Here is a 12,212-nt window from a genome sequence, read left to right on the forward strand (position 1 = left end):
GATTCTTTATATTATGAGTCAATAGTAGAACTACGTAGTTGGTTTCAAATCTCATATCTCTGTATGCAGTAAATCCCAAGTTTTAGAATTTTTTAAACATTATATAACACATTTATTTTGTACCATCCGATAATATCCCGATACGCCGTAATCGATGTGGAACAGTACCCACTGATATTATCGATCGTCGATACCGCTACTTTGAGTCATGGTTTGTGAGGGTATATATCCTCATCATTACAAGGATATTTTAATCAAAAAAAAATTATTTGACCCGCAATAAGTAAGTATTAAGTCAACCGAGATAAATATTAATTTGCATTCAAGTTTTTTGTTAATATCAATAAATTTTGTGGTTGTTACTTATGAAATGATCTATTTATTAGACAGAAATAAACGTCAGAGATACGAGATGTACCTTTTCATATCACATAAAATTTATATGTACTTACAGAAAACCTCAAAAAAGGACAATGTAGTTATTCCTCTCTTTTAACTAAGAAAAGTTTTGATCGTTTCGATGTCAATTATCACCGCAACTCAATTTCAACTTATATGAACGAATTGTACTTTTAGTAATGGTAAATTATATTACATCCCTTGTGTTTGTGTTTAATTATACAAATACCACATAATTTCTACAAAAGTATAAGTACACTGTAAAATGATGTTAATGTAATTAACTCAGAGGGTATATTTATAAAATCTTGCGTCTTAATAAGGAATACATTTGTAATTACAACTATAACATCAAATAATATGCGTGCAACTTTGCACTGGGTATTAATCAGCATTTGTGTAATTAAATTAAATTTTTTAAAAAAAATATCGATGTAATTTACCCTTTTTATTAAATATGTTATGAGATTATTTAAATATAAAAATTATTTATATTAGTAAAATTATAATTCTACTTGTTAATTTTTTTTCCAATGAAAACTAATAGATATAAATTATTTCAATAGTTAATAATAAGTAGAAGTATATATAAACTTTCAGGGTATATATATCTTTTGGATTATTGTCCCCGTAACATAAATATCAAAATTTAATTTTTTTGGTGGTACATAAATTATTTTTAGATAGGTGTTTTTCTCAAATAAAACCGATGTATATTAATTCTCATTAATTGGTTAATGAGATTGATGGTATGTGATGTGACATATGATCTGATTGTGTTTCGTTATGTGAGGTATTGTCCATTTTAATTTATATAAATTTTATAATTTTATTTAAAAAATACGTTGCGTTGGGATTCCCAACCTAGGAATATGAGGTCTTAAAATTTATAAATTACTCGATAATATAAATTCTCATTTACAATCGATGTAAAATTTATATTTGCATCAATATGATATACTAGCAAGTAGCGATCATACCATGGATATTAATAACTTTGCAAATGATGTATATTATCATATTAAGGACAATTTATTAATTCATCAAATAAAGAGAAAAAGAAGCAAGAATTTAAGAATTGCCAACAGATAATTATACTCCTCTCCCTAAAGTTTGATTTAATTACACGTAAATTTTTTGTGGTTAAAAAAATTACATTTAGTACCGCTGATATTTGCTTATATCTAACAAATAAGTATCTTTGTTAATTAAAATTCATCAAATTTATTGACATAACAAAACAATCAAATAAAAAAATATATTTACTCCCCATTAATTTATCACTTATTTATTATAGGTCAAATAATTTTTTATGACTAAATTATTCTTATACATCTTCACACGTTAATGCATGTGACCAGGTATATTTTTACTGTTATAAAGGGTTGTTTAGTCAAAAATAATGTACTTAACCTATAATACATCTATATAAATCAATCAAAGGTAAATGCTAGTTTTCATTAATTTTTTTACTATAAATTCAAGAAATTTTAACTAACGAATTAACCTATTTATTGGAAGAAATCAAATTTCAAATATAGTAAACGTAATTTTTCAAACGAAATAAAATTTACATGTAATGATACAAGAGAATGGAGTGTTATAATCCCAATTACCAATTAGGTGGGTCCAACTGCTGTGGTCCCAGTCGTGACCATCGGCTATGATTCGGCTTTGTAATTGGATTGAAATGCGGATGGAATTTCTATTCCAATTTTATTCTATTTTTTTTATTTTATTTAATATAAATGTGATATGTGTTTAATTTTTTCAAAAAATAAGATGGAGGAAGATATTGTTTCTAATCATAAAATATAAATTAAGTTTTTGTGATTAATTAATTTATAAAAAATTGGCCACCATTCAAATTTATTCATTATGTATGAATGAATAATTATATTATTAAATAAAACATTCAATTTTTCTACTACTATTCGATATAAATATTTTAAAAAAATAAATATGAAATATACTAATTGAAATAAACTTTATTATTTTTTTATAAAATATAATAATTATTTACTATACACAAATACAAATATTAAACAAATATATGCGTTTTAACACGTGGATACAGAACGGACTTTAATTATTAAATTTGTTATAAAAGCATTTTTTTCCCAAACACTATCATTAAATTTTGACTAGGAAATTATATTAATCAAAGTAACATATAAACATAGGTATAAATATTATCTTAGTCCTTTAATTTTGTTCGAATTTAATTGTGGTCCTCTATGTTATACCATTTTATCTTTTTTCACCAATTTGGACTACAAATATAAATTATCTATTAATAATTTATCAGACTTTTTACATATACTATCGGATTGAAAATATGTATATATATGAACAAGTATTTTTGAAAAATACATTATTTATATACTTTACAAATTTTGTATGGGTTTACTGTATCTGAAAATACAAACATCAAGATAGAATTTAATTAAATAAATTAGTTTATATTAAAATTTTTAAATAAATAATTTTGTATCAAGTATATAATATTCGATAGATTAGTATGTTGAAAATTTATATATAAGCAGTTTTAAGTATATCAACCATAACGTATATATTATACAACAATAAATTTAAAAAATACGAAGGAATTATTCAAAATAAATAAATATTGGCATATAAAAAGTATTAAATAAATATTAATAAATCCATGAATATATTTTTCCTTCTAATATTCCATTGTTAAGATAAATATCAATATTAACTATATTCTTCTTAAATAACCAAAAATTATATTCGTTAAGTATCGATATTTTAGGGTTTTTTTTTTTACAATATCATATATTAGTTGTTTAAAAATATTTAATACATAGTTTCATAAATTTTATAAATTATTGGTAAAAATATAATAATGACTAAAATTACATGGATACAAAATTAAAGAACTAAAATATATTTTTTTTTCCTATAAGTATGTTAACACTATAAATATATTTTTAAAAATTAAGTAGGAATATGACTTTGAAACATATAAATATAATATTACAAACAGCAAAAAAATCTTGGTGAATTTATCCCTATAATATAAATAAGTTATGTTAAAATAAATAGAATTTATAATATACTGAGCAATATAAATACATTAATATAAAGCAAAAAATAGATAAAGAATAAGAAAAGCTCACAAACTGTTCCGAGGCTTTTGCACACTCATTCAAACACAAACTCGACTCGTTAACGAATTCGAACTTTTTAAAAATTACAAATATTAAGTTGGGTCGAAAAATTACCTATAAAACCAACCCACACCGCACACACTCTAATTGGCCCGACTCACGTTACACTCCTAGGAACAACCATTCTAGTCCAACCCCTTCATCGACGCCCAGAAAGGACCATGGCAACAGAAATGTTCAACAGTTGGGAAAATGCGTAATTATAGTTATTATATGATTGTTCGTTCTTCTTGAATTGTACATAAAAAAATATATATAACAAGTATAATACTCATATAACGTAATTAGTTTTAATAGTTACCCAAGTCTGGTTGCACCCAATCCGAACTACACCTGATTGTTCAAAACTCAAGACCGTTGTATCTATACTAAGACATCATGCATACCCCTCGTGGCTCAAATAAGTGGATACATGTGTCTTTATAAATGCAACCAACCATTTCAGATATTGGTGCATCATTTATTATTTCACACCAGCATAAACTATTAAAAGAATATCAAAAGACTTTCTTGCAATTTAAAAAATGAATTAAAAAAGTTCATTCATGCTGTAGGTGTGTTACACGCGCTATTTTTTTCATTTTTAATTTTTTAAATTATAAAATAATATTTATAATTTTATTTAAAAATGGTTAGATCTTGATTAATATTTCGACCTCTGAGTCTGAATACCACTCAAGTGGGCTTGAACTTGAAGCCCATAATGACCATAGCCGACAATCAGACCATACAACTTATAATGCAAAGGACAACTTGGGTGTATGAGAACGGTTGATAATTTCTTGTCATAAATGAAGTAACCTACTTCATCTGTTATAATTTCTAAAAATGTCTCATAATCTTATCAATCCCAATCTAAAAATAGGTAATAATAATACTATTGTGCATGTACGGTTAATTATCAATTTTACGACATGGTTTAGGTGTTACATTGGAATTGCAAGAAGGCTATTTATTAGTATAGAAGTGGGACCCAACCCCCCCAAATATAGTTTTTGTTGTAAGTTGGACTATGTTAAACATGCATGTTATATATATATAGGAGTGTTAAATATTATTATGCTTAATTTACTAAAAATTTCATCAAATTCTTGCATTCAAATATATATACTTTTTTGTTTTCTACTTGCATTTTAATTGGCCAAGTGAGACTTTTTAGGTAATTATATTATGGATGTAGCGTATTATTTAAAATTATTTACTTATATATCGTTTGAACCATTATACGTTCACAAGAACTGGATTTCAAGTCTTTTTTTCTATTTATCGTAAATTCTTTTACGCTCGACAATCTGGTATAGGTGTTTCACAAATGTGTTTTTATTGGTTTCTATATACTTTGTGAGGACGGTCAATGGTTGTAATTAATACATTACAGATAATACTTAATTAGTTTTGGTACGAATATTGATTCGCGACTGCTCATTTGAAATTCAAAGTGCAAACAATTTAATACCTTTTTTCAAAGAATACTATATATATAAGAAAACAAAGCATTTTGGATCTACTTCATCGTGCCCAACGGCCCCCACCCCCACCCCCCGCCCCCTCCCCCTCCCCCTCCCCCGAAAAAACCCTCTGTACCACCATGAGGATACGCAAGAACGCCAAGATTTCTCCTCTAGTCTATGCGACGTCGTCTCTGAAGCCCGGCACCGTTATCCAGACCCATGTTTGCCAGCTGAATCAATCACCCTGGGACGTGAAGAGCTTCTCGCCACCATCATCTCCTCCGCCACCACCACCACCTCCGCCGCCTCCTCCGCCCTCCCAGGTCCGTTAATTTTTTCTGTAGACTAACTCTCGTTTGGTCGGAGCCACAGATCTGCTGCTTCCCGCCCGTTATTCATGTCCAACTTTTCTGCATTTCTGCCGTTATCTAGGCTTTTTTCTTCTAGGGTTTTCTTTCACTACCACCGCTAGGGTTCTACAGACAGTCTCAATCCCACGATTTTTGTGTCGCATTCTGCGCTAGGATTTAGAATTCTTCTCTGGGTTTTCTCTTTCTCTTTTATTATAGCTCGAATGCTTACATTTCTCGGCATCGGATGATTTTTATGCAGTTCGATGGAAATGATGTCTGTGGTGAAAATGGGAGCTCATTCGACGCCATTCCAGTTTTTCAGAGGTAATCTTACAACACTCTCTTCAATTCTGATACTTTTTCAATTATTTTTCCTGCATTTTCATATCCTGAAAATAATCCTAGGGTTTGTCCCCCCGATCGACTGTGATGAAATTTTCCCCTTACCCGCTGATAAACATTCATTAGGTTACCACAAATTTCCCCTGAAATTATATATTCATTTTATCAACCACCCTGTGATAAGATGACACGATGCCTTATGTAATGGGCTGGCGAAAAATTCCTTCTAACAACAGGGAAATCAGTGCTGGTTTGAAATGGGAAGACTCCGGCGGCAAAACCTCCGGCGGCAAAACCGCCGCCGGCAAGGCGAAGCAGCCCCCGAAAGATGAGACATTCGTCCTCTGCTGCAAGACTGACGGCAAGAGCTGGCAGTGCCGACGGGAAGCCGCAAAAGGAAATTCATTATGTGAGCATCATTTATCCCTATTGAAGAACTACAACAGCTCGAGCCACTCCAAGAAGTCAGAGAAGTCATCACTCGCCGAGCCTCAACGCCGCCCCAGGCCGAAGAGAGCGTCGGCGTCATCATCCTCCAATCCGCACGAATTCTACTACTACTCAGGGTTCGGGCCGCGATGGGGAAGAAAGAGAGGTGAAGCGAGCAAGAAAGCTGGCACTGACGCTAGTAAAAATATCGAGATCGAAAGTGATTTGAACTCGGCAGTACTGTCTCGATTTCAAGAAGATGACGATACGGATTATGTGGAGGATGAGGAAGAGGAGAACGAAGATGAAGATCATGGAAATAGTAGCAGAAAGAAGAGAGCCCGTAAGCCGATCAAAGCTCGGTCCCTTAAATCTCTAATGTAATGATCACAAAGTCGCTCAAAATGAGTGTATTTGTAGGCTACTTTCTAATTATCTGTACATTTGTGTGACTTTTCAATTAAGGGTTATTTGATTTAGTTTTCTGAACGTGCGGGGACTATCATCACTAGATGTATGATTTTTATTAGGTCACAGTAGTCTTAGTTTCACAGTTCTCGGTGTTGCGCTTTGGCTGCGTTTAATGTTGTCTCGGGTAGAGAATTTTACTGTATAAAAAATTGAATAAATTACATCTATATCTTCTAAAATTAAATTTAATTATACAAATATTTCATATTTTTTTTGTAAAATTATAGATACACCCATAAAGGGTTTATATAATACATCTTAAAGGGCGTTTGTGTAAAATTTCAATACTGAATAAGATTGTCCGTATTTGTAATTACAACTATAATTTCGAGAAGGTGTATATGTAATTTTAGAAATACTACTTAATATTTTTATAATTAGACCTAATCTCATGGAGTGTGAATATAACTTTACAATAAGAAACTTGAAAAGATCCCTCAAATGGGAAGGTTAAAATAGTAATTTCATATATTTATTTTTTTCTTCTATATTTCATTTTTATATTTTCCTTTCATTTACATGATCGTGGCATTAATTAACTAATCAGTCAATCACAGTAATTGATGGGTAAAATAAAGACTAACATTTGAATTTTGAAATAAGTATTTATTTATTTTTAATTTGAAAGTGTTAATAATGAGTTATTTTGATGAAGTACTGGATTTGTTAATGGAAGTAAGTAGTTTACCGTCTGAGTAGTACCGTCATTACACCAAACATTTATACCACCTTAAGTTTCTAAAATATTGTTGGATACAATTTCCTATTTCATTTGATTTAGTTTAGGGATAATCAAACTCTCTTCTCATGATCCTTGCTTCCGTCTAACAAATAAATTCATTCATTAGTCAAAATTCACTGAATTTGCTGATATTAACAAAAAAAAATTGAATAAAAATTGATATTTATCATCGATTGACTTATTACTGACTTATTGCAGGTCAAATAATTTTTTTGGGCTAAAATATCCTTATAGCAGTGAAGATATACCTCCTAACATGTATCAACACATGAATACGTATGAGAATAATTTGATTATAAAAAAACTTATTTGACCTGCAATAAGTCGGGAATAAGTCAATAGGAAGTAAATATAGATTTTTTTTTCTGATTTTTTTTGTTAATATCAACTATTCAATGAACTTTAACTAAGAGAGGGACTTATTTGCGATGGAAGCAAACTTCAGGAATGCTAAATATAATTTCTCGAACCACAGAGGGTCTACAGGTAATTACACCAAATCTCAAGGAAGTGGAGTGTAATTATCCTTTTAATTTAATTTCAATGATAAAAAAAAAAGGTTAATGTAAGATGGTTGGGGTGAGTCTGATTCATTAATTTTTAGCTGTATAAAGTTATATACCTTAAAAGAAAAAACGTAATATTACCCAAAAATATTTGTCAAATACGTATAATGAGATTCGGTTTAGAGAAAAATTTGAGTTTGGAAACACTAAAAATAAGGTTAAAATTTGAGTTTTGATTTCAAACTCTCCATTACTATTAATAACTCTATCTTTTAAAAAAATAAAATAAATATATATATTGATAAAATAAAAATCTCATAAATTGCATTTTACAAATTATTTAAATTTTATTTAAGAAAAACCAAAAATTAAAAAAAAAACAGACGGAGCACAAGTCACAGGAAACTGCACTGCTGCAGTCTTTCCAATAGTAAAAAACCTGACCTGCTCTTTGTCCTATGTCAGCCTTGCTCCACCAACATTGCACCCATCCTTTATGTTCTTCAATTAAAAAAAATATCATTCTTTTATATGAATTCTTATTTAGTATAAAATTACAAAACATCTTCTCACATTTGATGTAATTAATTTTTTTTGTTATTTAAAATATTATACATATTCTTCTAATATTTGATGAAATTATGTAATTCTTGAATGAAATTATAATTGATTTTGTTTTAAATGAAGAATTTGTAAAATATTTGGACCGGTTGATGAAAAAATTTAAAAAAATATCCACTTAGCCCATTAAAAAAAAACTATAATTCTTAATTTACAATGACATTTTGGTTAGTTCACCACAAAAAATGGATAAAAACCTAAAGGATTTGACTAATTGTTAGAAAACCGTCAAAGCCAGGAGGGTATTGATAATTTTTCAAATAATGAATGAACAGTAATTATATCAAGCAGTAGGAGAGCTTGTTGTAATTTCTCCTATTACGTCTGTATAAAATTCATATTTCATTTGGTATGATCGCACTGGTGGCATAATAACAATACCCACATTTACATTGTGTGATGACAATAAGAATAAATTTGAAATATCTATATTGCCCTCTCCACATTATTTTTTCTAAAGTTGTTTTATCTTGAACTTTGTGGATTATTGATAAGACATGATAGTGAAGTTGGGGGCATTTTTGTAATTTTAAATATATTTGTGCATGAAAAAAAATCACTGTCATAGCCCAATTTGTATTGGTTGTCGGGATAAATTATCCAACTCATACATGAAATAAACTCGATAGGTCAACCAAGTCTACCAATTCGATAGGTAAACGCTACTATTGCTTGATTGAGCTGATAATCCAGCCCAACCATGGAAAAAATGAAAAGCATGGGGCCTTAAAGTAATAATTTTAGGGTAAATTATAACGATTCGTTCTTAAGGTTTGGTATAATTACGAGTACCTATTCGTTGTTTGAAAAATTATAAATACCCCCTGGTGTTTGATGAAATTATATAATCCTTGGATGAGTCATGGATGTATGAAATTGTCAACTTTACTCTTACTGTAATTTTTTATTTTTTTAAAATTTAAAACTTATAAAAATCAAACGGGATGGATGAAAATTTTTTAAAAATTATAAAAAAAAATTATCCACTTAGTCGTATAAAATAATTTTTAAAAAAAATAAATAATATTATAATTTTTAATCCATAAAGACATTTTGGTCAGATCATCATAAAAATAAATGAAAATCTAACGGATTGGGCTAATAAAATCAGAGGAGTATGGATAGTTTTCAAACAATAATGGGGTATTTGTAATTATATCAAATTTTAGGGAAGGTCGTTGTAGTTTACCCTAATTTTTATACATAAAACATATATTGAAATTGAAATATAATGTAATATTCATTTACAAAGCGTATATTTTGAATTGAATAATCTATACTATATATATTAAAAGAGAGTATATTTTTGTTGTCTTCCTAATTTGACCTGTCTTTTTTCTTTTGTAATATTTAATTTTTTTTTATCCATCTAACTCTCCCACTACCTTTTTTCATGTATTTTTTTTTATTTTCATGGAACCTTTTTTGTCATTATTTTCTTATAAATTTAATATCAACTTATTATTTTGTATATATTTTATTAAAATACTAAATATATTATAAATATTTTATTTTAAATAGTATTACAAAATTATACCTACATAAAATGTATCACAAATTTGTAGTGCATGAAATGGGTCAGCTACAAATGATTGGTTATATTGTATTATTGCTAAATAAATCAATTAATCAGATTTTTTTGTCACAATATCATAACGAGGTATCTTTATTTAGTTCTTAATTAGAATAAAAACATTTAGTTCGAACCCTATCTTATAAAATTTTGATAAACTATATCATTTTAATTCAAAATTAAAAATTCAAATATTCTCGTTGATTGATTAATCTAAATCATTATTTGGTATACTAATAAATAATCTAGTAATTTTTAAAAATTAATTAAAACAATATGAGCTAATAAAATAATTCAAAAATTCATCATTATTAATGATACTCCCTCAAATATTTTTTTTAGTAACCCAAAGACAAGGAATGTGCCGCCACAAAGCAGCCTAGCAGGCCAGGCCCCATCGGGCCCATGAGCAATGTATTAAATCCATAACGTATTTTCATCCTTACTAGTTTAGCAGGCCAAGAAATTAAACAACACCAGCAAGCTAAATCAGCATATAGTAGGGATAACACGTCATATAGGTTGCTGATATCTCATAACACAATTTATTAAATATTTCCAACTAAGTCCAAATAACTCGACTGGAATTAACTCATTATCTAGCAAGTAATAGTTCCTCAAATTCTTGAATAGACTGGGCAAGTTCAATCAAAGGGTCATATCTTCGTTTAGATAATTCCAAATCACGAACTATTTTTTTCATCGAGTACCTAACACATGCGTCTTGCCAGTGGTGTATGATTCACCGTAACTACTTTTCAGATATGGTATGGTCATCTATAAATTGACTCTTTGTGCAGTTGTTTGAATAACCCATTCTCTCATATTGTCCCTCTCATTTTCTATCAATTTTAAGCTACTTTTAGTTTATTTTCTGCACTCTATACAATTTTAATCAATTTAACATTAAATCATTATTCTTATTTTGATTTAAATTTTTCTTACATTTCTTGAGTAAACACGTTGCTACTAAAGTATTGATTTGCTAACCTCTGTTTTGCAGGTTTCTGATAATTTTAGAATTTTTTTAAAAATTATTCGAATAAATTAAATTTTTTACATCAGTTTTTATTTAACTGTGGTTAATAATTATTTATCATGACATTCATACATAGTCAATAAAATCGTAAACAATAGTATTTATTTTTAGCGTACCTTAACTGCAGTAAATATTCTTATTTATTCCATGGGAGACATCACTTTTATCAATTAATTCTTTTAATAAAATTTTATGTATTCACATTTAAAATTAAAATATCAATTATTTATTAATTAAATAAATATAATCAATTTGAGTTTGCACATATATCGAACATTTTTCTATTAACTAGTTATTGAAAAAGCGTGTGTATAATTAACTTTTTGTATTTATATGATTAAATTTAAAAAAGATAACATGAACTTGAATCAAATGTAATAAAATGAATTAAATTTAAATATGTGTAAACAATAAATTGTTAATAAAAATAATTAATAAACAAAAGATAGTTATTGTAAAGAAATAAGTGCATGGAGGGTATTTTAAGTAATTCTAATTTTTCCAACCACGATTAGGGATAGATAATTTACTTTTATATTGCTAAAATAAATTTTAATAAAATTATAGTAAAATTTGTAGTCACAATATTATATATATTTTAAATACATTAAATATAATGAGTATTAATATTAAATATTTAAAACTTTCTTACTAAAAAGATATAGAAGTATATAGTATTAATAATTTATATTCTTACACCTTTTATTAAATTTAATATAATTTTAGTTAAATATTTATATGTACTTTATGAATATATTTACTATAAATACAAAATATATACCGTGTATTATTATTTATTCTATATTTTTAATATGTATGCCAATGTTCATAAATATATTAGGGATAATTACACTGCCCTTCTCTAAAATTTAGTATAATTATACGTAAATCCCATATAGTTTGAAAAATTACACCTAGCACCCCTAATGTTTGCTTTCGTCTAACAATTAAGTCCTCCTATTAATTAAAATTTACTGATATTAACAAAAAAACTGAATGAATATGATATTTACCCTTGATTGACTTAAAATTGACTTATTACAGGTCAAATATTTTTTCCGGACTAAATTACCTTATAACGATGAAGATATA

At 27.9% G+C, this 12,212-nt stretch overlaps 1 protein-coding gene across 1 annotated transcript; it reads left to right on the forward strand.

Annotated features, from left to right (window-relative positions):
- The first annotated feature begins 5,150 nt into the window (after nucleotides 1-5,150).
- Nucleotides 5,151-6,657, forward strand: LOC105165667 (uncharacterized). Its single transcript, XM_011084748.3, has 3 exons — nucleotides 5,151-5,367; nucleotides 5,657-5,721; nucleotides 5,976-6,657. The coding sequence occupies exons 1-3, from the start codon at nucleotides 5,182-5,184 to the stop codon at nucleotides 6,550-6,552; spliced, it is 828 nt and encodes a 275-aa protein (XP_011083050.1). The 5' UTR covers nucleotides 5,151-5,181; the 3' UTR covers nucleotides 6,553-6,657.
- Nucleotides 6,658-12,212: the final 5,555 nt, after the last annotated feature.

This window comes from Sesamum indicum, linkage group LG6, assembly GCF_026168435.1.
Source record: "Sesamum indicum cultivar Baizhima isolate 11 linkage group LG6, ASM2616843v1, whole genome shotgun sequence".
Classification (NCBI taxonomy): Eukaryota; Viridiplantae; Streptophyta; class Magnoliopsida; order Lamiales; family Pedaliaceae; genus Sesamum; species Sesamum indicum.

Bases quoted from the DNA above. Each gene is read 5' to 3' on its own strand.
- LOC105165667 (XM_011084748.3), top strand. From the start codon at position 5,182: ATGAGGATACGCAAGAACGCCAAGATTTCTCCTCTAGTCTATGCGACG. The intron at 5,368-5,656 runs GTCCGTTAATTT...ATTTTTATGCAG, and splicing joins CGCCTCCTCCGCCCTCCCAG to TTCGATGGAAATGATGTCTG. The intron at 5,722-5,975 runs GTAATCTTACAA...TTCTAACAACAG, and splicing joins GCCATTCCAGTTTTTCAGAG to GGAAATCAGTGCTGGTTTGA.